This window comes from Sander vitreus, chromosome 23 (genome assembly GCF_031162955.1).
Source record: "Sander vitreus isolate 19-12246 chromosome 23, sanVit1, whole genome shotgun sequence".
In the NCBI taxonomy this organism is placed as follows: domain Eukaryota; kingdom Metazoa; phylum Chordata; class Actinopteri; order Perciformes; family Percidae; genus Sander; species Sander vitreus.
This window is the reverse complement of record NC_135877.1, coordinates 17,225,588-17,250,995: the sequence shown is the minus strand read 5'-3', so window position 1 is coordinate 17,250,995 and position 25,408 is coordinate 17,225,588. Positions and strand designations below refer to the sequence as shown.

Below are 25,408 nucleotides of genomic sequence, written 5' to 3'. Positions count from 1 at the left end.
CTCAACTGATAGCGGAGTCTTTTCGGAGACTGCTGACCTGAGACACAGGACACCAGAAGCTCCCTCAGCTCCCTCTTGTAAGTATTTTATGTTTTAAAGTAGCTACATTTGCCTTTATTTAGTTTATGTTAATGATCTGAAGGTGGATGTTTACTTCCCTCTGCTTTTCTCTTGGCTCATATTTTATTTTATATATATATATTTTTTTTTTATTAACTCCCAGTAAAGCGGTCATGGTCAGGCTACTCAATAGGCTCTGTCAGCACCGTAATACAGCTTGTTATGTTAACCCAAAAACTAAAATATCTAACTAATTTATTTATCCACTCTGCGGTATAAACTACACAACCTCTCGCCCGAGGTAGAAGGACTTTAATGTCATTAGTGCATGTCTCACTGAGTCTTTCTTTACAGCATTGAATACAGCAAACCTGCATTTGTGGAGGGAGTGCGATCATGTTCTAGCACCCTCCTGTGGCACATAAGGATATGGTGATCTCAATCTGCCAGGCTGTGGTCACTTATGTGCCCCTTCTGTGGATGGTAAGAGTGACTGATGGGATGCCCGACCCTGCTCAGAGGGACCTGCTGATGCGTCAGGAAGCGTCCAGACAGACAGGAGGCCAGGTGACGCTGACGGTGGCTGAGCAGAAGCTGGACGCTTACCTCCATCAATTAAAGGAGCAAGAGATGTCTGCTGCACAGTTCCCCCCGGCTATCCACTTCTTCAAAGCAAAGCCTCTCATCCAGAAGAGTCCAATCTTCAAACTGCTGCAGAAGATGCCTAAAGGTGATGTCTCAAGCATGGATGAACAGAGCTTACCTGGCACAGATCCAATGCAATATTTGTTTTCCTTCATATTATAAAATATATCTGTACATCTCAGGCTTTCTTTGATGATTTCCTGTAGCATTTTTTTTTTATCATATCTCTTTATGTCCAGCCTATTTACTGTTTTTGAACCAACATGAGCACCTGAGAGTTCTGGTTCAGAGGAAAAATGACACCAAAGAGACTGCAAAGTTACACAAAACTACTTTAGAGACACACTTGACCACAAAGATGCAAAACATTGACAAAGAGTCACAAAACAACTACAAAGAGATGAACAATGACTAAAAAGACACTCAAAAAGATGAAAATAACTAGTTAGGTTACACAAGAGTAAGACAACTACAAAGAGATACAAAATTAGACAGAAAAAAAAATCAAAAAAGACTCAAAATGACTACAAAGAGACACAAAAGAACTACAAATCTATGCAAAACAACTACATTATGCAGAATGACCTGAAAGACATACAAAATGACCACAAAGAGACGTAAAATGACTAGAAAGACATAAATTGACAACAAAGACATGAAAACAAACTACAAAGAGACCCAAAATAACAAGAACAGACGTGAAAATAGCATGGTCATCTTGCTCCAATGTAGGATGTATCGTAATCCATCCATGGTCACATCACCCAATAAATAAGCAAGATCTTCATTTTATGTCACTGTCTAAGCTCAGCACATCAGTCTGAGTTTGAGGTTATATCCTGCTGTTTTGGTGACAGGTGCAGCCCTCCACATCCACACCTCCTCTTTGGTCAGTGTTGAATGGCTGGTGAAAAACGTCACCTACAGGCCTCACTGCTACATCTGCTTCACCTGGGACAACTCGGTCCGCTTCTTGTTCTCCGAACGCCAGCCTTTTCCACGATGGGACTGCTTCTACTGGCGGCTGCTTGAGACATTGAGAGCCCAAATAGGAGACCCTACAGGCTTTGATAACAGGTTGAGTAAGATATTACCTTCCCTTACACATTTCAAGTCAAGATACAGTGGGAGAACTTAACCCAGAATATTTTGGTGGTGTTTTTTCAGTTTAATGCAGCAGCTCACACTGTTCACTGAGGATCCAGATGTAGAGTACCCGAGCCAAGAGGTTGTATGGGAGAAGTTTGAGAAAGCCTTCATCGCAGCTGCTGGGCTCATCACCCATGCTCCTGTGCTGAGAGACTACTTCTATAAGGGCCTAGAGGAGCTTCTCCATGACAACATCATGTATCTGGAATTCAGGAGCGGTCTCTCAAGGGTGTGTGCTTGCTTCTTTGTTCAAAAATGATCCCCAAGCTCCAGCCTTTCGTAAAGAGCCATAGTAGCAGTATTGGTAGCAATTGTAGATCTGATATTTGTGCATTTCATTTATGCGTTTCAGACGTATGAGCTTGATGGAACCATTCACGATAAGGTGTGGACTCTGAAAACGTTTCAAGAAGTTACAAGGAAATTTACAGCAGATCACCTGGACTTTCTTGGGGCTCGTGTCATCATTTCTGTGCACAGGTACTACGTGAAATCCTTTTCTGATTTTGATTCTGAAGATTGAGACTTTGACAAGACATATTTCCTCTTATTTTACAGTTGTTTTTTTTAGTCGCTATGGTACTATTATCAATAGTATGGTGCAGTGTTTCAAAACTCCCAACTCCCAACTGATCATACTCGTAAATCATTAAATCTTGCATTCAAAGCAACTGATTCTCCTTTAATTTGGCTTGTGAACATTTTTCACTACAAGACCAATGTTTCAACCACTAAGTTTCTGTTGAAATACGAGTACATTTGTTAAGTCACCTAATAGTGCAATTCTTTCAGTTACGTTATTGTAACAATCACTTAGTCCAAGACCAAACAATGTAAGATACATGTTTCAAAATTACCCTTTTGAAGTGCTAAAGATGAGCAGTTTACTTCACTGTTTTCACATTAAAGCAGGCAAAAATGTAACTGTACATCACCCATCAAATTCAACAACAAACTATTTCCATGATTCCTATCCCATCAGAAGTGTGATCAATGAAGACATCTTCCCCAATCAGCGATGCCAGAAACTAACTTTTATTGCAACATTACTCTAAGGTTTTGTCTAATTATAAATACTGTTAAAAAAAAAAAAATCAACACACACACTGTAACATAAGTGAAAGACAATTGAATACTGTAAATACTGTAAAAGTTTTCTGTAGTACACACTAATCTGCATCAATTTGGTCTTCTGGATTTGGCCATAAGTTCTCGTCCACAACACAATGTATGTTTTTACAGTTCATGCACCTTGGGAAAAAATCTTCTTGAATGTCCAACCCAAGCCTGGTATTTGTTAGCAGGGATGTCATCACAACACTATTGTATTGTACACACTGTAATCATTGCAGTGGTCCTTTGTGGCCCTGATAGTTTGAGCAATACTGTAAATTACCAACACTAAGGTTGTGGGTTAAAATCCCACCGGAGGTCACATAAAAATCTTACACCTTAGGGTGGTGATTGGGAAGTTTTGCGTCGGACTATATCAGGCAAATATATAACCATGCATACAGTATATTACGCAAATGTTTCATTGACTGTCAGTTATTAACAATGAGCATAGTGTTAGTAAAAGTATTTCAACAATAGAGATGGAAATCCTATCCAATGTTAAGCATGTACTTTGTAAGACCGTTGTTATGTTCCGGAGAATGGCGGACCCAAAAAACAGAGAAGGTAGTGATGGGACGTTTGACACCGAGGCACCGAAGCTTGTATCACTCCGGCAAAGCACACTGGTTCGAAGCACTGTTGGAGCTTGTATCAAATTGAAATAAGCACGTGAGTGATGACGTCCGAAGCTTCGAAATAAGACAAAACACAGAACAACATACCAAACCCATAACAACCGTAGTGCATTTCAATGTGAAACTGGTCTTTCTACATGTTTTGTCAGATGTACTTAGAGTTGTGTAAAGAGGTACTTGTTGATGATCTATTCGCTTATTTCCACTAAAGGTAGTGGAATATTACCACATACTTGTGAGAATAGTACCATGATGTCACAAAAAAACACAATAACTCTTTAAGAGACTGACAAAAAAGTTGCATAATTTCAGTGGTGGAAAAGGTACTCAGAGCCTTTACTTGAGTGAAAAAAAACCTTTATCCTTAATCCAAGTATTGTATAGTATAAAATTATACTAGGGTTATCAACAAAATGTACCTAAAGTATTAAAAGTACTCATTACTTATGACTCTGTGTATATATAGTACACTTCCACTCAACTCCAGAGGAGAATAATAAGTGTCCCCTGTGTAATCTGGGAGAGGTCCGAAATGCAATGCACTTTTTGTTCTATTTTCTATTATATCATAATCTTAGACACAGGCATTTATCTTAAAATGTCTACAGAATGTGCTTATTTGTTTTCTATGTCTGATGAATGAAATGAATGTACTTAAGTACCTGTTTTACCGACAAGGTGTTTCGCCTACAGTTTGTGTTTGATGCCAACAAACAGGGTGGGAGGGCACTTTGTTTGATTAGTTTTATTTGCTTTGACATTACTTGACATTCATGGAGGTGTGTTGTATTTGTTCTCTCACTCTCATTATGTTAATGTTTTTTTTGTTATGTTTGTAGTGTCTTGTAAGCCCATATGGGCTTGGGCGCCTTTTGGTGTGTGACACTTTGAAAAATAACTTACTTACTATAGTAATGCAGTGTAGTGTAAGTAGAAAGTAGCAGAAAACTATTCAGTTCAAGGTATTTAAAATTGTGCTTAAAAATTGTACAAAGTGCATTTATTCAGGTGCTATACCTGAGTAAGTGTACTTAGTTACTTGTCGAATAGGTTGGTTGTCTTTGATTTAACAAAGTGGGGACCATATGCCATTATTTTCTCTCAAATTAAATAATTCTCTATAATTATTAGATTACCTCTTTATGATTTAGTTTACCGTTTTCTGGAAACAGAACTCGCAACTTATTAATTAAAGGGCCTCTCCACCAATGTAGTACTACTCAACACTACTGTTTGTCGGTACTGTGTTTCTGTATGTTGTCAGGATTGTTGACAACTGTTTGCCATGTTACTGTGTTTGCAACCGATACACCAGCTGTTATCATTTTGTCCCCCTACACATAGCTAGAAATACAAATAAGAATCACCAGAATAGTCATTACATACATAATACAGGCATCTTATAATGTAAATGTTGATATAAAACTGCACATTAGTTTTGTGATTATGATTATTTGTGAATCAAATAGGGGACTTATTTCAGTGTTTCCTTGGTGCTTTCTTCAGGGCTCTGAGTGTATCTGAGGTCAAAGCAGCTGTAAAAGAGGCCATCCAGCTGCAAAAGGACTTCCCAGATGTTGTTGCAGGATTTGACATGGTAAGAAGTGATCTGTCTTCTATGAACCTCCTGTTTGAGTAAACATTAAGCGGAGTAAATGGAAAGTGGAAATTCTCTCTCGTTTGTTGTGATTATTTAATTAGTTTTTCCTTGAGCTTACATTATGGTTTGCAGGTTGGCAGGGAGGACAGCGGGAGGTCTCTTTGGTACTTTAGGGAGGCACTTTCTATGCCCGCTGAACTGGGTGTCACACTGCCATACTTTTTTCATGCAGGGGAAACAGGTGGGTGGACCAAAAGCACAAAATACAAAACAGAGCGCTTGTCAAAAGTTTCATGAATCTTTTAACACTTTCATTCCACTTTGTATGCTTGTTGACCATGCAGATGATGATGGCACCAACGTAGATCAAAACATTCTTGACGCCCTTCTGTTCAACACAACACGTATCGGGCACGGCTATGCTTTGGCACACCATCCACTTGCCAAAGAGCTATCTCGGAAAAGAAACGTGGCTGTGGAACTGTGCCCCATCTCAAACCAGGTCAGATAACCTATTGTCATTGGCACAATAGAAAAAAATCTGGCTGAATCCAAATACCGTGACATGGTTCACTGTCATCATGTCAAGTCTGCAAGGGTGCTGGACCATGAGGGGATGAAATGTGCTGCATTATGTAGAAGCTAGAATAGATATTCTCAGAATTAGCAGTGAAATTAAACCCTCAACAAAAGGATTCTTACACTGAGATGGACAAAAAAAAAAAAAACTCAGAACTAGCAGACTTCTCTGGAACGCGGCAAGTCTGGAAGTGTGGTGAAGTCTGGACATATGGATTCAGCACCTGTGTGCGTGTCTTCATATATAAAGTACCTGAATGTGTTTGACCTCTGACCTCCAGGTGCTGAAGCTGGTATCGGACCTTCGGAACCACCCTGCAGCTGTGCTGATGTCTGAGGGCCACCCGATGGTGATCAGCTCAGATGACCCATCTCTGTTCGGCACCACGGGCCTCTCCTACGACTTCTATCAAGCCTTTGTTGGCATCGGAGGGTTAAAAGCAAACCTGGGCACTCTGAAAGAGCTGGCTCTTAACTCCATCAGGTGGGAATCAGTTTATTTGCTCTCTCTCATGTCTGTTTTACCAAATTACTTAACTAAAATGCCTGACTTTATTAAGCATGTTTTTAGATTTATTGTCTACTTCTCAGGTTTTAAAAAAGTGATATATATTCTTTGTCTTACCATGAAACATTAGTCCTACTAGTCCCTATTAGTCCTATCAAGTACTGCCTGTGTACCAAGAGCCTGATACATCTTATTAATTTGTCCCCACTACTAATTTGATATTAATTGCATATGTGTTTAAATCAAATATAATTTCCATCAGCTTTACAAAAAGGTAACTCCCTCATGGTCCCACTGGACAAGAGTTTCTATTTGTGTTTGCACCTCATTTACATGCACGCAAATATTGATTATGTGATTGTCTCCCTCAAGCAAGTTTGAAGTCTCAGCAAGTTGATTATTAGATTGTTCATCATATTAGAAATGAGTGAAAATCAAAAGGCTGTAGGAAGTTAAAAAAACAACAACAGACTTAACAGTAAAGCACTTGATTTCTAGTTAATGGTGAAAAAGGTGATTATAATCTATTCAGGACATCAGTGGCGATACCCAGCCCTAATCATAAAGGGGCTCATTGTGACTACACCTGTGTATGAACCCAGTGTTGTTTATCAGTAGGATAAGATAGGTGAGAAGTGTGGGTCAAGTGTGTTTTATGTAGCGTTTGGGCCCACTAGGCATGCACTCCAGGCCTGACCAATTTAATTTGTCACACACACACACACACACACACACACACACACACACGTTTATTCTAATTAAAAGTGTCTTGTGCCTGCAGGTACAGCTCTCTGCAAGCTCATCTGAAGGACACAGGTCTTGTCATGTGGCAGAAAAAATGGGACGCCTTCATCTTTAATCATTTATGACAACCAAACCGCCATGGATCCTCTGTGACTTGAATGATGATCATAATAGCGCTAAGCTAAAGCAAACAAATCTACAGGCTTTAATTTATTCATATTTTAGATTAAATTCTTTGGAACTACTCTGTTTGTAATTGGTTGGCTGACAAGAGTTAAACATACGCTGAGGTCTTTTGGGAGGATGTTCTGGTCCGATGTAGGAGGGTAGATACTGTAGGTATCTTAAAACTCCTATAAAAGTTTCTGATAATTTTTTTGTGTCTTGAAACTACAAAGTAACTTTACACTAAACTAGCCTGCTGATGAGAAGACTCATTCACAAGTCATTCAGTCCTCTGAGAAGTATTGAAAGCTGTCCACAGGCAATCTTTTGTCTTCATAAAAAGGTTTTTTTCACACAAAAACTGTAATAGCAAATGTTCAAGAGCACGTTTGTATTCAAAACCAAGAAAGTTACATTTGCCAAAATGTACAAGGCCAAATCAATAATTAAATAAAAGTAATTCACAACTTTGATTGCACACTTTGACTCTTGTCATATTGCTTGTGCTTATTTGTTTTCTATGTCTGATGAATGAAATGAATGTACTTAAGTACCTGTTTTACCGACAAGGTGTTTCGCCTACAGTTTGTGTTTGATGCCAACAAACAGGGTGGGAGGGCACTTTGTTTGATTAGTTTTATTTGCTTTGACATTACTTGACATTCATGGAGGTGTGTTGTATTTGTTCTCTCACTCTCATTATGTTAATGTTTTTTTTGTTATGTTTGTAGTGTCTTGTAAGCCCATATGGGCTTGGGCGCCTTTTGGTGTGTGACACTTTGAAAAATAACTTACTTACTATAGTAATGCAGTGTAGTGTAAGTAGAAAGTAGCAGAAAACTATTCAGTTCAAGGTATTTAAAATTGTGCTTAAAAATTGTACAAAGTGCATTTATTCAGGTGCCATACCTGAGTAAGTGTACTTAGTTACTTGTCGAATAGGTTGGTTGTCTTTGATTTAACAAAGTGGGGACCATATGCCATTATTTTCTCTCAAATTAAATAATTCTCTATAATTATTAGATTACCTCTTTATGATTTAGTTTACCGTTTTCTGGAAACAGAACTCGCAACTTATTAATTAAAGGGCCTCTCCACCAATGTAGTACTACTCAACACTACTGTTTGTCGGTACTGTGTTTCTGTATGTTGTCAGGATTGTTGACAACTGTTTGCCATGTTACTGTGTTTGCAACCGATACACCAGCTGTTATCATTTTGTCCCCCTACATTACAACGCTACACATAGCTAGAAATACAAATAAGAATCACCAGAATAGTCATTACATACATAATACAGGCATCTTATAATGTAAATGTTGATATAAAACTGCACATTAGTTTTGTGATTATGATTATTTGTGAATCAAATAGGGGACTTATTTCAGTGTTTCCTTGGTGCTTTCTTCAGGGCTCTGAGTGTATCTGAGGTCAAAGCAGCTGTAAAAGGACTTCCCAGATGTTGTTGCAGGATTTGACATGGTAAGAAGTGATCTGTCTTCTATGAACCTCCTGTTTGAGTAAACATTAAGCGGAGTAAATGGAAAGTGGAAATTCTCTCTCGTTTGTTGTGATTATTTAATTAGTTTTTCCTTGAGCTTACATTATGGTTTGCAGGTTGGCAGGGAGGACAGCGGGAGGTCTCTTTGGTACTTTAGGGAGGCACTTTCTATGCCCGCTGAACTGGGTGTCACACTGCCATACTTTTTTCACGCAGGGGAAACAGGTGGGTGGACCAAAAGCACAAAATAGAGCGCTTGTCAAAAGTTTCATAAATCTTTTAACACTTTCATTCCACTTTGTATGCTTGTTGACCATGCAGATGATGATGGCACCAACGTAGATCAAAACATTCTTGACGCCCTTCTGTTCAACACAACACGTATCGGGCACGGCTATGCTTTGGCACACCATCCACTTGCCAAAGAGCTATCTCGGAAAAGAAACGTGGCTGTGGAACTGTGCCCCATCTCAAACCAGGTCAGATAACCTATTGTCATTGGCACAATAGAAAAAAATCTGGCTGAATCCAAATACCGTGACATGGTTCACTGTCATCATGTCAAGTCTGCAAGGGTGCTGGACCATGAGGGGATGAAATGTGCTGCATTATGTAGAAGCTAGAATAGATATTCTCAGAATTAGCAGTGAAATTAAACCCTCAAAAGGATTCTTACACTGAGATGGACACTCAGAACTAGCAGACTTCTCTGGAACGCGGCAAGTCTGGAAGTGTGGTGAAGTCTGGACATATGGATTCAGCACCTGTGTGCGTGTCTTCATATATAAAGTACCTGAATGTGTTTGACCTCTGACCTCCAGGTGCTGAAGCTGGTATCGGACCTTCGGAACCACCCTGCAGCTGTGCTGATGTCTGAGGGCCACCCGATGGTGATCAGCTCTGATGACCCATCTCTGTTCGGCACCACGGGCCTCTCCTACGACTTCTATCAAGCCTTTGTTGGCATCGGAGGGTTAAAAGCAAACCTGGGCACTCTGAAAGAGCTGGCTCTTAACTCCATCAGGTGGGAATCAGTTTATTTGCTCTCTCTCATGTCTGTTTTACCAAATTACTTAACTAAAATGCCTGACTTTATTAAGCATGTTTTTAGATTTATTGTCTACTTCTCAGGTTTTAAAAAAGTGATATATATTCTTTGTCTTACCATGAAACATTAGTCCTACTAGTCCTATTAGTCCTATCAAGTACTGCCTGTGTACCAAGAGCCTGATACATCTTATTAATTTGTCCCCACTACTAATTTGATATTAATTGCATATGTGTTTAAATCAAATATAATTTCCATCAGCTTTACAAAAAGGTAACTCCCTCATGGTCCCACTGGACAAGAGTTTCTATTTGTGTTTGCACCTCATTTACATGCACGCAAATATTGATTATGTGATTGTCTCCCTCAAGCAAGTTTGAAGTCTCAGCAAGTTGATTATTAGATTGTTCATCATATTAGAAATGAATGAAAATCAAAAGGCTGTAGGAAGTTAAAAAAAAAACAACAGACTTAACAGTAAAGCACTTGATTTCTAGTTAATGGTGAAAAAGGTGATTATAATCTATTCAGGACATCAGTGGCGATACCCAGCCCTAATCATAAAGGGGCTCATTGTGACTACACCTGTGTATGAACCCAGTGTTGTTTATCAGTAGGATAAGATAGGTGAGAAGTGTGGGTCAAGTGTGTTTTATGTAGCGTTTGGGCCCACCAGGCATGCACTCCAGGCCTGACCAATTTAATTTGTCTCACACACACACACACACTCTAATTAAAAGTGTCTTAAAAGTGTCTTGCCTGCAGGTACAGCTCTCTGCAAGCTCATCTGAAGGACACAGGTCTTGTCATGTGGCAGAAAAAATGGGACGCCTTCATCTTTAATCATTTATGACAACCAAACCGCCATGGATCCTCTGACTTGAATGATGATCATAATAGCGCTAAGCTAAAGCAAACAAATCTACAGGCTTTAATTTATTCATATTTTAGATTAAATTCTTTGGAACTACTCTGTAATTGGTTGGCTGACAAGAGTTAAACATACGCTGAGGTCTTTTGGGACCTCAGCGCATGTTCTGGTCCGATGTAGGAGGGTAGATACTGTAGGTATCTTAAAACTCCTATAAAAGTTTCTGATAATTTTTTTGTGTCTTGAAACTACAAAGTAACTTTACACTAAACTAGCCTGCTGATGAGAAGACTCATTCACAAGTCATTCAGTCCTCTGAGAAGTATTGAAAGCTGTCCACAGGCAATCTTTTGTCTTCATAAAAAGGTTTTTTTTTCCACACAAAAACTGTAATAGCAAATGTTCAAGAGCACATGTTTGTATTCAAAACCAAGAAAGTTACATTTGCCAAAATGTACAAGGCCAAGACAATAATTAAATAAAAGTAATTTACAACTTTGATTGCACACTTTGACTCTTGTGGATCTAAGTCCTCTGGTGCAAAATGTAAACTCACCCAAACCCCAAAGACAAGCAGTCGTTCTTTCTCTGAGATGAAGTTTTTGTGCAATAATGGCTCAGTTACTGTTGTGTTCTGGGCCATGCCCACCATTCTTTCAATAGTCTTTGATGAGATGTTGTATCTTCCAGCTCTGACTACTACACTGCTGAACAACAAGTTTGTAATAGCCGTCATCAGCCTTTGCAATTTCCAGGCATCTCTTCGTTTCTCTGTTCTGGATAGGTCCATCCTGGGAATTAAACACAACAACAATAAAACATTACTTTTTCTCTAAAAACAGACCAGCCTCTTTGGTGTAGATTTATATTTTAAAACTGTAATATTTACCTGTTTGAAATCCCACAGCATGTGGAATTTCTTCTGCTTGGCCGTTTTGCAGTCGTAGAGTCCCGGGTAGACTCCAGTGCCGGGGTCCACCAGACAGCGGTTGGTGTTGTACTTGTGAGATTTGATTCCGCCGATGTAGAGTTGTCCGTCGGTGCGATAATAACAGTGCTACGCCAAAGAACAATAATTATCCACAAAAAAATAAAATCAAAAACATAAATAAACAACAGTCTGTGTGCATGCAGTGAATCTCTGAACAAACCTGAGGAGAGTAGTAGTGGCATCCATATGCAATGGGCATGTTCCCAGGCATTGGGCCTTGGTCAATGCAGATATCTGGCGCCAGATCATTTATCAGCTGCCAACAGAAGCAGAAATAGAAAGTAACACTTTAAAGCATCCATTAGAAATAGTGGCGCAACATACATAATGTATACATAATCATCTGGTGATGTAACTTCTGAGGCTCCAGCCCAGAATGCACTTGAAGGCTACAGACCAAAACCAACCAGGGCTCCGTGCTGACCTTCACAGACATGGAACAACACAAAATGATATTTCTTTTTTCAGACGTTCCTCTGACCTTTACCTTTGTGAATTATTGGATAATTATTTTCTCTTCAGCGCTCTAAAATGTATTCAAATGGAACAGGATGGGGGAAGAAAAAAAAACACTGCTGACGATGGGTCATATGTAGACATTGCTTTGTTTTAAAAAGGGTTGGAAACCACCAGATTACATGACAATCAGATAGATAGATAGATAGCTTGGATGATTGAGAGTCTTCAAAGAGAATCAATAGAGAAAAAAATGTCAAGTGTTTGAAATTAAACCTAAACGACGCATTCTGAAGAAGTGCGACACCTGCAGATTCAGATTTCAAATATGGTCACATCTGAAATCGTTTCTACTCACCGCTCCATAACCTAGCAGGTCCTCCAGAGGGTCCAGCTGGGGGTAAATATGATCAAGATACCACTTAAAGGGCTTGCATTTAAGCTTCTCTCTCAGCTTTTTCCTCTCCGACACATCCCCGATATCTATCCCATGTTTCTGTAGGGGAAGAAAAACATGATAAAAGTATGTTTTGATAAGTAAGGAGCAACAATGCCTAGATCATTAGTCATAAAAAACACTTTTATTAGGCCTAATTTGTGTATTAAGTCGTTATTTATGTGATGAATTATGTGTCATCCATTACCTCCATGGGAAGGTTCCAGGCAATGTTGACATTGTATTTATATTCGTCCATCCACACCTCTGCCACCCTCAGTGCATTACGCTTCACCATTTTACTCAAGTCTGGAAGATAAGGCTTTTTGGCCCGTTCAATGTGGGCAATTTTAGAGCAAGGTATAACTTCTATGCTTCCTCCACACAGCCACACCTGCCAAACACAAAAGGTCAAATATTTAATATGTAATATTTTCAGGGCCTTTAACACACTACATGCATTATACCAGGGGTCTTTTTTAAGCCAAGGGCCCCTTAACTGGAAGAGATACGGATCAGGGACCCCCCTACTACATATATTGTTTTAAATAACTTGCATATAAAACTGGACCTACAATAACATGTAGGGCGGCCTAAAGCCTTTATACATACTTTTTTTTAGTGCATAGAATACTGTGCTATTAAAATAATAATTGTTGGCATGATTTTATAAATCATATTTTAATGTTAAACATACATGTGGCACAGTCAATTCTTTGGGATGAACTGTATCCTATTGATATCTTAGTGATTACCTTACCTATAGGCCAGTAAGCCTATCATTAATGTTTTTTCACAAAGAGGCTGATTTATATGTGCTAATAATGTTGGATTCATGTTAAGACACTTCAAAATGTTGAAAAAAAACTTTCGAAACATTAAGAATTTGGTGGCCCCCCCCCCCTGCAGTAACTTTGAGGACCCCCTAGGGCTCCCGGACCCCTTGTTGAAGATCTCTGTATTATTCCATTAGCTTATTTCTAGCAGAAATCACAAAGAAACACATTGTACAGACAGGGGAACCGCAAGTGCCGTCAAAAAAATTCTTCATTTCACCCCCGATGTTATCCAAAGCACAAACTAAAATGTTGACCTAATGATTGTGCTAGATGGAAAGTCAATTAGACACATCGCCTGGAGACCATGAACGTCTGTATAAGATGTCATGGCAACAATGAAGTAGTAGTTAAGATATTTCAGTCTGGACCAAAGTGGAAAACGTCCTTCTCTAGTATTATGGTAGCATGGTTCAAATCAGGTAACATTCGAACAACCATTCTACATCTACAACAAACGTGAGACAGTTCTTCAAGATGAAGTCTGCGTTTTGGACTTTAATTACAGTGTTTAAGTCACTTTAATACACCCTAAAAATCTCACCCGGATGCCGAGTTCCACATTTTCACCACCATATATTTTCATTCCACCATCAAGGCTTCCGATCTCGCCAAAGAACTTGCGATCAGCTACAAGAATCCCCATTATGGAGGGGCTCCTGCAGACAGAATTTGAATAGACTTTGAAATGACAACACCAACCACACTTCAAACATCGTCAATGCATTTTGGATACGAGAGTAATTAGAGTTGTTAATGCGTCACTTTCTCAGGGTCACACAGAAAACCCTTTACCCCCATACATTTGTTTTCATTTGCTGAGATAATATCGTCTTTCACCAGGGCCAATATTTGAGAAATATTTATTTAAAAAAAAATCTTATTTTAAAGCCATAAGATAGATAATTTACAGTTTACAGATTGCTCTGTTGTCGACGGAAATTCCGCCGCATTTCACTCATTTAGGCTGGATATCTATCTATCTAGTTTTCTGTAGCACGACTAAAACAACTTTTTAACGTACTCATGTTCCACCAAAACAAGTTCCTTCCCGAGGCTATTTTGCAGCAGCACCATGGCTTTTTCCGGTGCTTAGCACCGCCCAAGACAATTGTGATTGGTTTAAAGAAATGCCAATAAACCAGAGCACGTTTTTCCTCCCATCCCAGAATGCTGTGTGTACTAGCCGGACCCTCCTCCGCAGAGCCGCAGTGGAGGAAGGTCTGGCAAAGCGAGACTATAAAAACATATACCATCAAGTACTTTGTCTGCACTTAATTATCCTATGGCACTTCTAAGAGTATTTGTGTATGTATCTGCAAAACTCTGTTAGTGGAGGTAATGAAAAAATAAAAACATAATAAAATATTTTGGCGTTGGCAGAATGTCAAAATACAAATAAGAACCGTTTCTCCTGTTTTTAAAACAACAATGTCTCTTTTCAGAACCAATGTCCCATGCTTCATATTAAAAAGGAACATGTGAGTGGTATTGCCCTTATCATCTAACTCTTGGAAATTATCAAAATTCACTATCAACTATGAACTATTGAAGTGTGAAAGTGTTTTGTGTGTGTGATTTGGATGAACGGACAATGTAAACTTACTTTCCAGGTTGTGAGTTGTCCTCTAAAGCGTACCACTCAGGTCTGAAGGACTCGTACATGCACCACAGAGCCCAGTCGAAGGCATCCGCCGCAGACATATAGGGAGTCAGTGTCAGGTCATCAAAATTGACTTTGTCAAAGACTGGTGTCAATATCACAGTGCGGTCCTCTTTAATGCGAGCTAATAACGGTTCAGCCCTGGACACACATTGACAGTTTTACTTAAGCTGTATGTCTAGACGAATCAGAAATAGAGGACAAGTTTATCACCACTGCAGCATAGCAAGGCAAACTAAGCTGTAACAACTCAGATCACCAACCATTGTACATGGACTTCTATGTGAGCGTCTAAGATGGCCACCACGTCCCCCACAGCAGCCCTCCATCCCGACAGTCTTGCCTGGGTGAGGCCGAGCTGCTCAGAGTGCCTGACTTTCTTCACCAGGCCTGGCAACACCTCGTTGATAGAGTTGACGTATTCATCCAGTTTCTCCATTAAATCCTCTGCAGATAGTAAAGATGATAATCAGAGCTGTAGATTCAGTCTAGTTGGCCATGTCAATCAATCATCCAACCAATATCTTATTGTTGAACTACAACATACCCAATCTTAAAGGATTGGTCCACCCAAAATAGTAAAACTTCACTTGAATTTGTGGTGCTCACAACAATGAAATATAATTGACATTTTTGTGAATTATACGCTTATTAACTTAGTTCTGAGAGTCAGATCAGAAGCTCAACAATCAAACACAAGTTATTGGGTGTTAATTGGGTAGTTAACTAGGGTGCTTTGGAGGTGCTGATACAGAACCAGGCTAACCAGGTGTTTTCAGTCTTTATGCTAAGCTAACTATCTATCTATAGATCTTCTCATCCAAGTCTTGTGACGGCCTCAGGGTTGGACCTATCTTGTCCTTCCTTGTTACATCCGCCAATGAGGAGGTGATGTTTTTTTTTTCAGTTTGGTTAGTTTGTTTGTCAGCAGAACTATGGAAAGACTACTGATCCTGGGAGTATGCATACATTATTTTTCACTCTCATCAACATCCTGTACGGAACAAGATTAGGGCCATATGTGAAAAGTGTTTCAGTTCTAAGTTTAAAGTCAGAATTCTGAGAATAAAGTCAGAGTTCTGACTTTTTACTTAAAAAAAAATAAAAGTCAATACTGAGAAAAAAAGTTTGACTTGAGATTAAAGTCAGAATTATTTTTTATTTTTTTTCCTCAGAATTATTATTTTAAAATTTAGAATTCTGAATTTAACCCAGAACTCAAATACATTTTTTCCCATGTGGCCCTAACCCTCTTCCGTAATTGCAGGACAGGGCATGGCATTGCCAGAGGTCTGCGCTCTCCGAGTGCCCTTCTAGTTGGCTGCGTTTTCCCCTTTATTCCAGGAAATTGATAGGTCGAGCTGAGCGCCGTCAAAGATGCAACACACCTGAGCAGGCTTGGCTCAGGAGGCTATCAGAACCGCAAAATCCTCTTTCCCTGGCCCTGCTGACTTATATTGTCATTTGTCTTTCACAGTTATTCTAACACTTCTCACCATTCCCTCTTTGCATACATATACTGACGCATATCGTATTGTTTACTTAAAGGGATACTTTAAGTAAACCAGGTTGTGACATTCTCAGCAAGGAAATAAATAGCACACATTCCAAATTTCCTCTCAAGGTTAGTTCACATTCATTTCAAATGAAATCTGTTTCAAATTCAAGCAAGCGTTTCCTGTTTTGGCTGGCGGACAAGTCACTTTTTTTCAACTTTCAGCACTGTCAAGAGAAAAACGGTCAGATCTCTCAGATGCAAATATCTAAAGCTATTTGCATCGTTAAATACCACTAAGGGGAGGGGAGAAAATATATTGTATAATTTTTCAAATTATTAAAAGTCAAAATAGCACTTTGAGTAATCTACTATAGCCGGATGATGACTGGAGCCAGAAACAGGATTTTGTCGCAGCAGGTCGACCTACCGTTAGTGCTGTGGTCATCCACCAGTATGATTTCTTTCAGCAGCCGAGCTGGCGTCTTGTCTATGATGCTGCGGATGGCCCTTTTGATGATAGAAAGAGCTTCATCCAGGTAGATTAACACAACGCTGATGGAAGGCAAATCTTCGGGGTACTTTTTCTCAATGCACCTGTGAGGGGAGAAAGTGTGGGTCAAGAGTGTTTTATGTAGGCATGCACTCCAGGCCTGACCAATTTCATTTGACTCTCATTAAGAATGCATTTCATTTGTTTGTTCTTGTCACCATTGTTCGTTGTAACCATTGTTACAACCTACCCCAGTAGTGGGGTAGGTTGTAACAAAGGACCACCTTGTATTTGTCATCATCTCACAAAGTCTGTGATATAGTTGAAGAAATATAAATTGTTGCCATTTGTAGTAGACAAATGTGGTTACTTTGCCTACAAGTTTAAAAGACGTGTAGCTAAATAAATAAAAAGAAGGTAGTTTTAGGTGCTGAAGAAAAAAGTGTTACAACCATACCCGGTCTCCCCTAGTTTACGAGTTCCTACAGGAAGTTAGAATCACCTGGTGGGCCTGGTATCCGGGATCTCTCTGTTGAGGGGCAGCCTGTCGCTGAGGAAGGCGTTGTAGCCGTATCTCTGGTACAACCTCTCAGCCTCCTTCTGCTCCTCCTCTGATAGCGCATCACCCCACTTTCTGAATAGAGCCGAGTTCGGGTATAGCTTCCTCACAACCTTCCTCTCCATCTTCACCTCTGCATTGTCGTGTTTCACCGGTTCCTTCTTTTCAAGTTTATTCATCAGATTGACTGTTGACAAAAGAGAGTACCTGAGTATTTGGTTTAGCCTTTTATGTTCTGCCATGTGCAGAGTGACTGTTGAGACAAATGGCGGTGCCCCTCCCTGAAACATAAACACAGCATTACTCCTTGTTTGTCGTTTGCACTGTGCGGTAAAATAGGTATGGTCAATAATGTTTCCCATCATTATGGCCGGCTCAGCAAGCGCTTTGTTTGCAGCCCACTTACCTGTTTAAGTAACTCAAAAGTATATTTGTACATGGGCGTAATTAATGGTAGGGATATGGGGATATGTCCCTACCACTTTTCATATTTTAAAACAACTACAAAACCAAGGAAAAAAGTCCCACCCTCTGCTGTTGCTATAGCATCACCTTTTCTTTACAAAAGATAAAAGGTGATGCTACAGCAAGAGCAGAGAGCGGGATTGTTTCCTTTGTTTCGTAGTTGATGTCATCGTCCAACGCACCTGCACAGTTTGGATGTGCGAGCTGAACTTACAAAAAAACATTTTCAAACAATTTCTTATTAAATGCATATGCTTTTAAATCAAACATTATTTTCATTGGCTCTACAAAAGGTTACTCCCTCACGTTCCTACTTGATGAGAAATAGTTTTTAATTTGCGTTTGTTCGATTTTTTGCCCCACCACTGTTGAAATTAAACCTATGACGTAAGCGGGGGGAGCAGGTTGGACCGAAGTCATAGGCAATTATACGTACATTTTTGGAAGAATTGATTTGGTGATTTGCAGTTCATTCTTTGGTTGAAAAGCAGCCTAAAAGTTTCTTAGTCGGTCAGAAGAAATTTAATTAGCAGCTTATTTATAATCACTTGATTGTTTTATAATCAATTTTTAAGCAAAAGATTCCAAATAAGTTCCAGTTTCCAATGCGATTATTATTATTATTATTATACAAATGATCATGATAATGAAAATCAAATTTTAGTTGCAACCCTATTTAATATACCCATTATTTTAACATCATTTTAATAATGGATTTTTTTTACGTGAAGCAGGTTATATTCACCTTAAATAGCTACACAACAAACTATTTATTTGAAACAAAATTTAGTGCCGATTAATTTAACTTGCAAATCCCCAAATCAGTGCATAAGTATCTTAAAATCAAGTTTATTCTGTTGATGCTTAATTTCGATACATAAAAAAAGGACAGGACCAGCTGTTGGCCTGAGACTCACTCAGCCTGCTGAGGTCCATTTCGATCTTGTCCATCCTTGTGAGCATTCTCTGATCCCTGATAGAGTTGTTGGGGTGGGCCCTCTGGAGTCTCTTCGAATGGTTATAAAACTCCCTCTTTATGGAGCCCAGGTATAACAGAGCCGCAGCCAGGGCAAAGGCCATAATTGATCCTTTAATCCAGCCAGATCTCATCCTGGTGCATCTATTCATGGCATGTGTTTTTTTCTCTTTCTCTCTTTGCATTGAAAGGAAAAGAAAATATTCCCCTCCCTTTAATTTCAGGTGCTCGCTCTTTCTCCACACCCCTAACTGCACACGCACACGCACATGCACATGCACATGCACATGCAAACCCTACGCATACCCTTAAGTCCACATAAACTAGAAGTGTGGTTTTCAGCCCTCACTCTGATGCCCTGTTTGTTCCATTACACCAGGTGTATATCATTAGCTGTAGTTACCTGGATAGTTAGAAAACAAGCAGTATTCTGCCCGGGAACAGGACTCAGGACAGACAAATTAGGTACATAATTACTGTTGCTATAACAACAACATTGTTCAGCATGTTTACTTATAGCCTGTCTGAAAAGTCTGTTTTGTTTATGTGTGCTGAGAACCTTTGTCTCAATAAAGAAAAATCTCATAGGATTCATCTTCTAATCCATATCATGTTCCCCTTGTATCCTATTAGCTCCCAGCTGTGAGATGTCAGGAAGCATATACAAACAAATTAAGAAAAAAACTATCGAATATTTCTTTAATAAGATAGTTTTTTTATTTTTATAAACTGGTAAACCGTGTTTTATTTCCCAATATAATTTTTAATATACGGCCATACAGGGGCATAGCTGAAACAATTGCTGTAACTGAATGTAACTCTGTAATTCAATAGGACGCAAAATATCTAACATTTTTTACCACAAAGAGCAAGCTGTGCATGTATTGAAAGGCGACCCCTATTAACTGACGCTTTTAACACAATTAATAAACCACAGCTATCAGTAGAATAAGCCACCATCCACCTATTAAAAGGCCCAGTCAGGGAACAAAGAAGCACTGTGATATACCGTGGAAAAACTGTGATACAAATTTAGGGTCATATTGCCCAGCACTAATCAAAGTTTATGCTAAAAAAGGGGGCTTTTATACCTCATCTCTCAGGCTTTCTCCAAGACATTTAAGACATCCTTACGCTTTTATTAACCTCTTAGCATTCCATAATAATATACTGCTATTCTACGACAGGCAACTATGCAGATTTGGTCCGCCCCAATTTTCACTTCATGCTTACGGCCTTGAGAAGAGGTAATTATCTTCACTTGAGTTTCTGTGCTTGAAAGTCGGCGGACGACACCATGTTCTAAACATGGCCATACTGAGAAATCCAGAGAGAGTTGTGTGCAGCTGATAGTCGTCAATGGCTTGAATGTAACAGACGCTCATTATTATAAAAAAAAGTTACGCACTAAAGCTTTAAGTACAGTACCTGAGTAAATGTACTTGTACAGTCAACCTTTACTGATGTTATCCATATATTAGCTGTTGAAAGACAAACGGGATCCTGCATCCTTCTGCTGTGACACATCACCAACCATATGTATGCCTTGGGTGGTTGAGCTTTATGTACTGTTCAGAAACATGTACTTAATTCTTCTCAGCATCAAAGTAGAAGGAAGGTGTAGAGCTAATTCCTGATTTGTGTTTTTAGACACAGGATAGTTTCAAGTGTTCCCTTTGGCATGCAAAATACTGTATGTGGAAAAAGACACCAAGGATGGTGTAAAAAATTGGTCCCTCATTGACCTTATCAAACACTAACAATAGAGGATCTAGACTGATATATCATACAATATAATCTGAGATCACACTCCTGATAACTTCAGGGCCTTTATTTATCAAACTGATTAAAGTAGATTAAGGATCAAAGTAGAACTTAAAATCTTTCAATTGTACTCCTGCTGCTCTTAACAAGAAAGGTCTCTTAAAGGGGTAGTTGGACATTTTCTGACAGACAGATGAGATTGGCTCTGTCAAATGGTAACAAAATCGGCATACCAGCTCCTCTAAACATATTTTATCTTTTATTTAATCCATACAAAAACAAAGGGACATTTTGCTACCTGGAGATTTCACTCAAATGACATTATGGACTTTACCTGAACAAGAAAAATGTGTGCGAGAAATTGTAGAGACCAAAACATTAAGCAAGCCAAACATTTTTGATAAAGTATAGCAGCCAATTCTATGCCTGTTAAAATAATGTCATCTGTCTCATCTGCTGCTCATGGTAATCTAAAAAAATTGATGTAATACGTCCTGGAGACACAGCAAACAAAATTTGAACTTCTTTTACATTTTATTTCTCATATATGTACATAATATACAGTGTTAACACAACAGGAAAACAAAAGGGAAGAATATTATGAGACTTAAAAAAGGGATTTATAATTTTCCACATTCCAGTCTTACCAACAGTTTATCCTGATGTGAACTCTCAAACAAATTATTAAAATGCTTAGACACATTACTGTACTGATAAAGATTGACATCAATAACATTTCAGCCAGAGTCAACAAAGCACACCCTATGACAGTTTAATGAGCTTTTTACATTGTATGGTGGAAAAATATAGCTCAAGTGGCATATGTGAGAGCATCATGGGAAAATATATCCTGGGAGTTACTTTATATGTATAGTCGTGAAAATAGAAATTAATAATTTACAAGCTTTTTTTTTAATTAATTTTTTTATAAATAAAGCTAAAAAGGACAACAACAACTGACACATACAGGGGCATCCACAGACAGGTCAGTGACTTGCAACGCTAGGATGAAGAGGTTTGACTCGAACTAGACGGGACAGTCCAAGCCGCAGACCCTGACCTGGAGACTTCACTGCTGGACTGGATGAAGTGGGACTTCCACCAACTTGAGCTGGGGAGGAGGAGAAAAAAAAAAAAAAAAAAAGAAGGTAATAACATTAGCATTGGATTTTAAAAACATACTGTAAGCATCTCTAAAAGGTTTATACACTCACCTAAAGGATTATTAGGAACACCTGTTAAATTTCTTGTTAATGCAATTATCTAATCAACCAATCACATGGCAGCTGCTTCAATGCATTTAGGGGTGTGGTCCTGGTCAAGACAATCTCCTGAACTCCAAACTGAATGTCAGAATGGGAAAGAAAGGTGATCTAAGCAACTTTGAGCGTGGCATGGTTGTTGGTGCCTGGTCTGAGTATTTCACAATCTGCTCAGTTACTGGGATTTTCACGCACAGCCATTTCTATGGTTTACAAAGAATGGTCTGAAAAAGGAAAAACATCCAGTATGCTGCAGTCCTGCAATGCCTTGTTGATGCTAGAAGTCAGAGGAGAATGGGCCGACTGATTCTAGCTGATAGAAGATCAACTTTGACTCAAATAACCACTCGTTACAACCGAGGTGTGCAGCAAAGCGTTTGTGAAACCACAACACGAACAACCTTGAGGCGGATGGGCTACACCAGCAGAAGACCCCACCGGGTACCACTCATCTCCACTAAAAATAGGAAAATGAGGCCACAATTTGCACGAGCTCACCAAAATTGGACAGTTGAAGACTGGAAAAATGCCGCCTGGTCTGATGAGTCTCGATTTCTGTTGAGACATTCAGATAGAGTCAGAATGTGGCGTAAGCAGAATGAGAACATGGAACTGTCATGCCTTGTTACCACTGGGCAGGCTGGTGGTGGTGGTGTAATGTTGTGGGGGATGCTATCCTATCAATATGGGCCAACATTTCTAAAGAATGCTTCCAGCACCTTGTTGAATCAATGCCACAAAGAATGAAGGCAGTTCTGAAGGCGAAAGGGGGTCAAACACGGTATAAGTATGGTGTTCCTAATAATCCTTTAGGTGAGTGTATGTAGGCATCACTGCAGGTGTTTACCTGGAGGGTTCCACTTGGGTATCCTGCCCCCTGCTGGGCTTAGAGATAATGCAGGTTTCGATGTGGAAACCATGGAGGATGAAGCAGGTCCTTTGGGTGCAAGTTTGGCTGTTGGAGGACTTCTCACCGGTGTGGAAGCTGCTGTGAGACAAAGTAGTTCTCATGACAATGACTAAATTAAATTACCATTACAGCCAAAAAGCTAAATCTTCTTCGATGAACTTCAGGTACGTACCCGCTGCCTGTGATTTAGACGTTGATGGTTTCGACGGTTGCTTTTCTTTTTTAGAGGCACGAGGCGTTTTGGTCTTCTCGTTCTTGGTAACCTTCTTTTTTGTTTTGCTGATTGTCTTCACTGTGAATTCCTCATCTTCGCTCTCAGCTGGTTCACTGAAATCCTCATCACTTTCTGAATCTGGAAAGGAGTTATTGTTATTTTACTGATGCAAGAAAATAAGTAATTAAACAGAAAACAAGTACTTAGTGAGGGATTACAACCTGGTGTCAGTTTGGGCTCATAGTCTTCATCTTCATCCTTAAGCTTTTTGTCCTCAGTGCCTTTAGTGGCAGCCTTTCTCTGTCTGGAAAGGGCAGGTGACTCTTTTTCTGATGTAATTTCATCCAGGCCTAAACAAAACAAAACAGTCACAGAAAATGTTCATAGCATTTCTATCCTTAATCTAACAAGATTACATTCAATGTATTTGGTAAGCGTGAGGAAATTAAATGTGCAATTATAGAAAAAGGGAATCTACCCAAAACTGCCAAATCCACACTGCAGTTGGACATGTGCAAATAAGTTGGATCTGTGTTTTCAACTACAGGAACTTGAACCTTGAGATCTCCTAGAGAAAATTAACATTAATTTAAGTTGATAACTTTTTAACAATTAGACTATTATATTTACATTTTCAAGCTAAGTCATACCTTTACTGGTTGGAGACTGGTCCTTTATCCCATCTTCATTTTTGAGCAAGGATAGTGTAATGGCTGCTTCTAGATCTCTTTCGTACAACTTCATATCTAATGGTCTTCTGTGAAAAAACAGAATTAATGTTGAAGATTCAAACAATGCATGTTAAAAGATTTCCAACGTTTATTTTACTCCTCAAATACCTTTTTTTAAAAAAAAAAAAAAAAAAACAACTGATAGATTAATTTACATTTTTTTTGGACTCATCCCATAATATAAATGAATGACACATTATGGTCCACATTATCTTGTCACCTACCTGCTCTTCTGGCTCAGTGTGGATTGTGATTTTGACTCTTGACTGGAGGACTTGCTCGATGATTTCTTGTTCTCCTGTTTCACATCCTCTCTGGCCTTTTTGCTGGGTGGAGCCTTCACGCAGGCAAAATCCTCATCTGTCAACATGAAGACATGTTAGTGGTGATAGAAGAGTTTGTTACTGTATGTCTGTCTATACTGATAAGCAGTGTGCCAATTCATATTGTTCACAATAATACCAGTATAATTTTAAATATCATGATGTGAAAAAAAAAATCATATCTTGATAATGGCAATATTCCCACTTTGTTTGTTTGACAACTGTTTAAATGTGCACTTTGTTGTGATATTTATATTTCATACAGAATTATTTGTCATTTGTTATATCATCAAGAATTTAATTATCGCAGATATACCCTGAAATATCGTGATATTATTTTAGGGCCATATCGCCCACCCCTACCGTCTATGTGTACCTCTTCATATTTATGGGAATCTCAAATCTGCAAATGAGCTGTAACTGGCACCATTTCAAAAAAGACTTAAACTTCTCCTGCCCCTAGCTAAGTGTTGCAGTGAGTTAACCCACAAGGATGTAACAATGCTCTGCCTGCACAGCAAAGCTAATATTACAGACTGAGGTGAATTGTTTGATTGGGTTTCTAGTCAACATTGCTTAAACCAATAATACCTAGACTAAGGCAAATTGTGTAAGCTTTGTCTACAAGACTTATACAGCTGTAACGTTATACGTAGCATGAATAAGAGGCCATATTAACATCTCACCATCATCAAAGTCCTTTGCTTCAGAGTAACTCACAACCGTTGTCTTCCTGTGTGTCAACAGTAAACAACGTGTTACAATTCAACAGACATTAGTTAAGTTAATCAAAATCAGGCAAAGAAACGTTCAACGAATTAGGGTTTAAAAAGGAAGCTAGTTTACAAACCTTGATGGACGGTCCATTGCTTGTAAAATCAAGAGCTTTTTATTTAGCTAACATTAACCACTAGGTTAGCTAGCTAGCTGTTACGTAAACACCGAACAAACCCAAGCTAACGTTAATGTTTGTTACCTGGAGAAGCTAACCTAGCTTTAATAGTTTAAAATGCTAACATGCGTCCAATCATTCACCGGGTGAAATATGTACTATCTAACTAACATGTTAACTATGCTATCTATATTAATTATATAAACTATAAATTAGTTTTGTTACACAAGAGCCAACTAAAGCACTTCTCTTCTGCTTTCAACCAGCCCGCCTGAACCGAGAAGAAGTGACGTTTTGCGTTTTGTTGACCAATTTGACGAG

General features: G+C 39.0%; 4 protein-coding genes across 8 annotated transcripts; 2 read left to right on the top strand and 2 right to left on the bottom strand.

The window, feature by feature from the left end:
* Window positions 1-489: 489 nt before the first annotated feature.
* On the top strand, window positions 490-7,676 carry LOC144512151 (adenosine deaminase 2-A-like). The gene is made up of 9 exons (XM_078242731.1): window positions 490-790; window positions 1,563-1,782; window positions 1,873-2,083; window positions 2,207-2,334; window positions 5,112-5,202; window positions 5,338-5,446; window positions 5,550-5,707; window positions 6,066-6,268; window positions 7,074-7,676. The coding sequence occupies exons 1-9, from the start codon at window positions 490-492 to the stop codon at window positions 7,159-7,161; spliced, it is 1,509 nt and encodes a 502-aa protein (XP_078098857.1). The 3' UTR covers window positions 7,162-7,676.
* A 190-nt stretch (window positions 7,677-7,866) lies between these two features.
* Window positions 7,867-10,620, top strand: LOC144512456 (adenosine deaminase 2-A-like). Its single transcript, XM_078243225.1, has 5 exons — window positions 7,867-7,872; window positions 8,819-8,927; window positions 9,024-9,181; window positions 9,524-9,726; window positions 10,516-10,620. Exons 1-5 carry the CDS (start codon window positions 7,867-7,869, stop codon window positions 10,601-10,603), a joined length of 564 nt encoding a protein of 187 aa, XP_078099351.1. The 3' UTR covers window positions 10,604-10,620.
* Window positions 10,621-11,023: 403 nt separating this feature from the next.
* Window positions 11,024-19,192, bottom strand: LOC144512150 (putative polypeptide N-acetylgalactosaminyltransferase 8). Its single transcript, XM_078242730.1, has 11 exons — window positions 18,933-19,192; window positions 17,494-17,737; window positions 16,929-17,095; window positions 15,267-15,450; window positions 14,947-15,144; window positions 13,885-13,999; window positions 12,713-12,898; window positions 12,427-12,564; window positions 11,773-11,868; window positions 11,511-11,678; window positions 11,024-11,412 (listed from the first exon to the last, which is right to left on the bottom strand). Exons 1-11 carry the CDS (start codon window positions 19,174-19,176, stop codon window positions 11,278-11,280), a joined length of 1,875 nt encoding a protein of 624 aa, XP_078098856.1. The 5' UTR covers window positions 19,177-19,192; the 3' UTR covers window positions 11,024-11,277.
* Window positions 19,193-20,992: 1,800 nt separating this feature from the next.
* rad51ap1 (RAD51 associated protein 1) lies at window positions 20,993-25,368 on the bottom strand. 5 transcript variants are annotated; one of them, XM_078281683.1, is made up of 10 exons: window positions 25,046-25,368; window positions 24,882-24,928; window positions 24,097-24,232; window positions 23,792-23,898; window positions 23,620-23,709; window positions 23,363-23,491; window positions 23,100-23,279; window positions 22,865-23,005; window positions 22,516-22,572; window positions 20,993-21,866 (listed from the first exon to the last, which is right to left on the bottom strand). In XM_078281683.1, the coding sequence occupies exons 1-10, from the start codon at window positions 25,060-25,062 to the stop codon at window positions 21,742-21,744; spliced, it is 1,029 nt and encodes a 342-aa protein (XP_078137809.1). In that variant the 5' UTR covers window positions 25,063-25,368; the 3' UTR covers window positions 20,993-21,741. The 5 variants fall into 5 exon arrangements, with proteins under 5 accessions (XP_078137809.1, XP_078137810.1, XP_078137811.1 ...); XM_078281684.1 differs by having other exon boundaries at window positions 22,865-23,002; XM_078281685.1 differs by having other exon boundaries at window positions 23,792-23,895.
* Window positions 25,369-25,408: the final 40 nt, after the last annotated feature.

Bases quoted from the DNA above. Each gene is read 5' to 3' on its own strand.
- rad51ap1 (XM_078281683.1), bottom strand. The intron at 24,233-24,881 runs GTGAGATGTTAA...TCATGTTGACAG, and splicing joins AGCAAAGGACTTTGATGATG to ATGAGGATTTTGCCTGCGTG. The intron at 21,867-22,515 runs GTGAGCTCGTGC...CCTCCTCCCCAG, and splicing joins TCTTCAACTGTCCAATTTTG to CTCAAGTTGGTGGAAGTCCC.
- LOC144512151 (XM_078242731.1), top strand. From the start codon at position 490: ATGGTGATCTCAATCTGCCAGGCTGTGGTCACTTATGTGCCCCTTCTG. The intron at 791-1,562 runs GTGATGTCTCAA...TTTTGGTGACAG, and splicing joins GCTGCAGAAGATGCCTAAAG to GTGCAGCCCTCCACATCCAC. The intron at 5,447-5,549 runs GTGGGTGGACCA...TTGACCATGCAG, and splicing joins TTTTCATGCAGGGGAAACAG to ATGATGATGGCACCAACGTA.
- LOC144512150 (XM_078242730.1), bottom strand. From the start codon at position 19,176: ATGCAAAGAGAGAAAGAGAAAAAAACACATGCCATGAATAGATGCACC. The intron at 17,096-17,493 runs GTGATTCTAACT...CTCCCCTCACAG, and splicing joins CCGGATACCAGGCCCACCAG to GTGCATTGAGAAAAAGTACC. The intron at 15,145-15,266 runs GTTGGTGATCTG...ATGTGTGTCCAG, and splicing joins ATAGAAGTCCATGTACAATG to GGCTGAACCGTTATTAGCTC.
- LOC144512456 (XM_078243225.1), top strand. The intron at 8,928-9,023 runs GTGGGTGGACCA...TTGACCATGCAG, and splicing joins TTTTCACGCAGGGGAAACAG to ATGATGATGGCACCAACGTA. The intron at 9,182-9,523 runs GTCAGATAACCT...TCTGACCTCCAG, and splicing joins TGTGCCCCATCTCAAACCAG to GTGCTGAAGCTGGTATCGGA.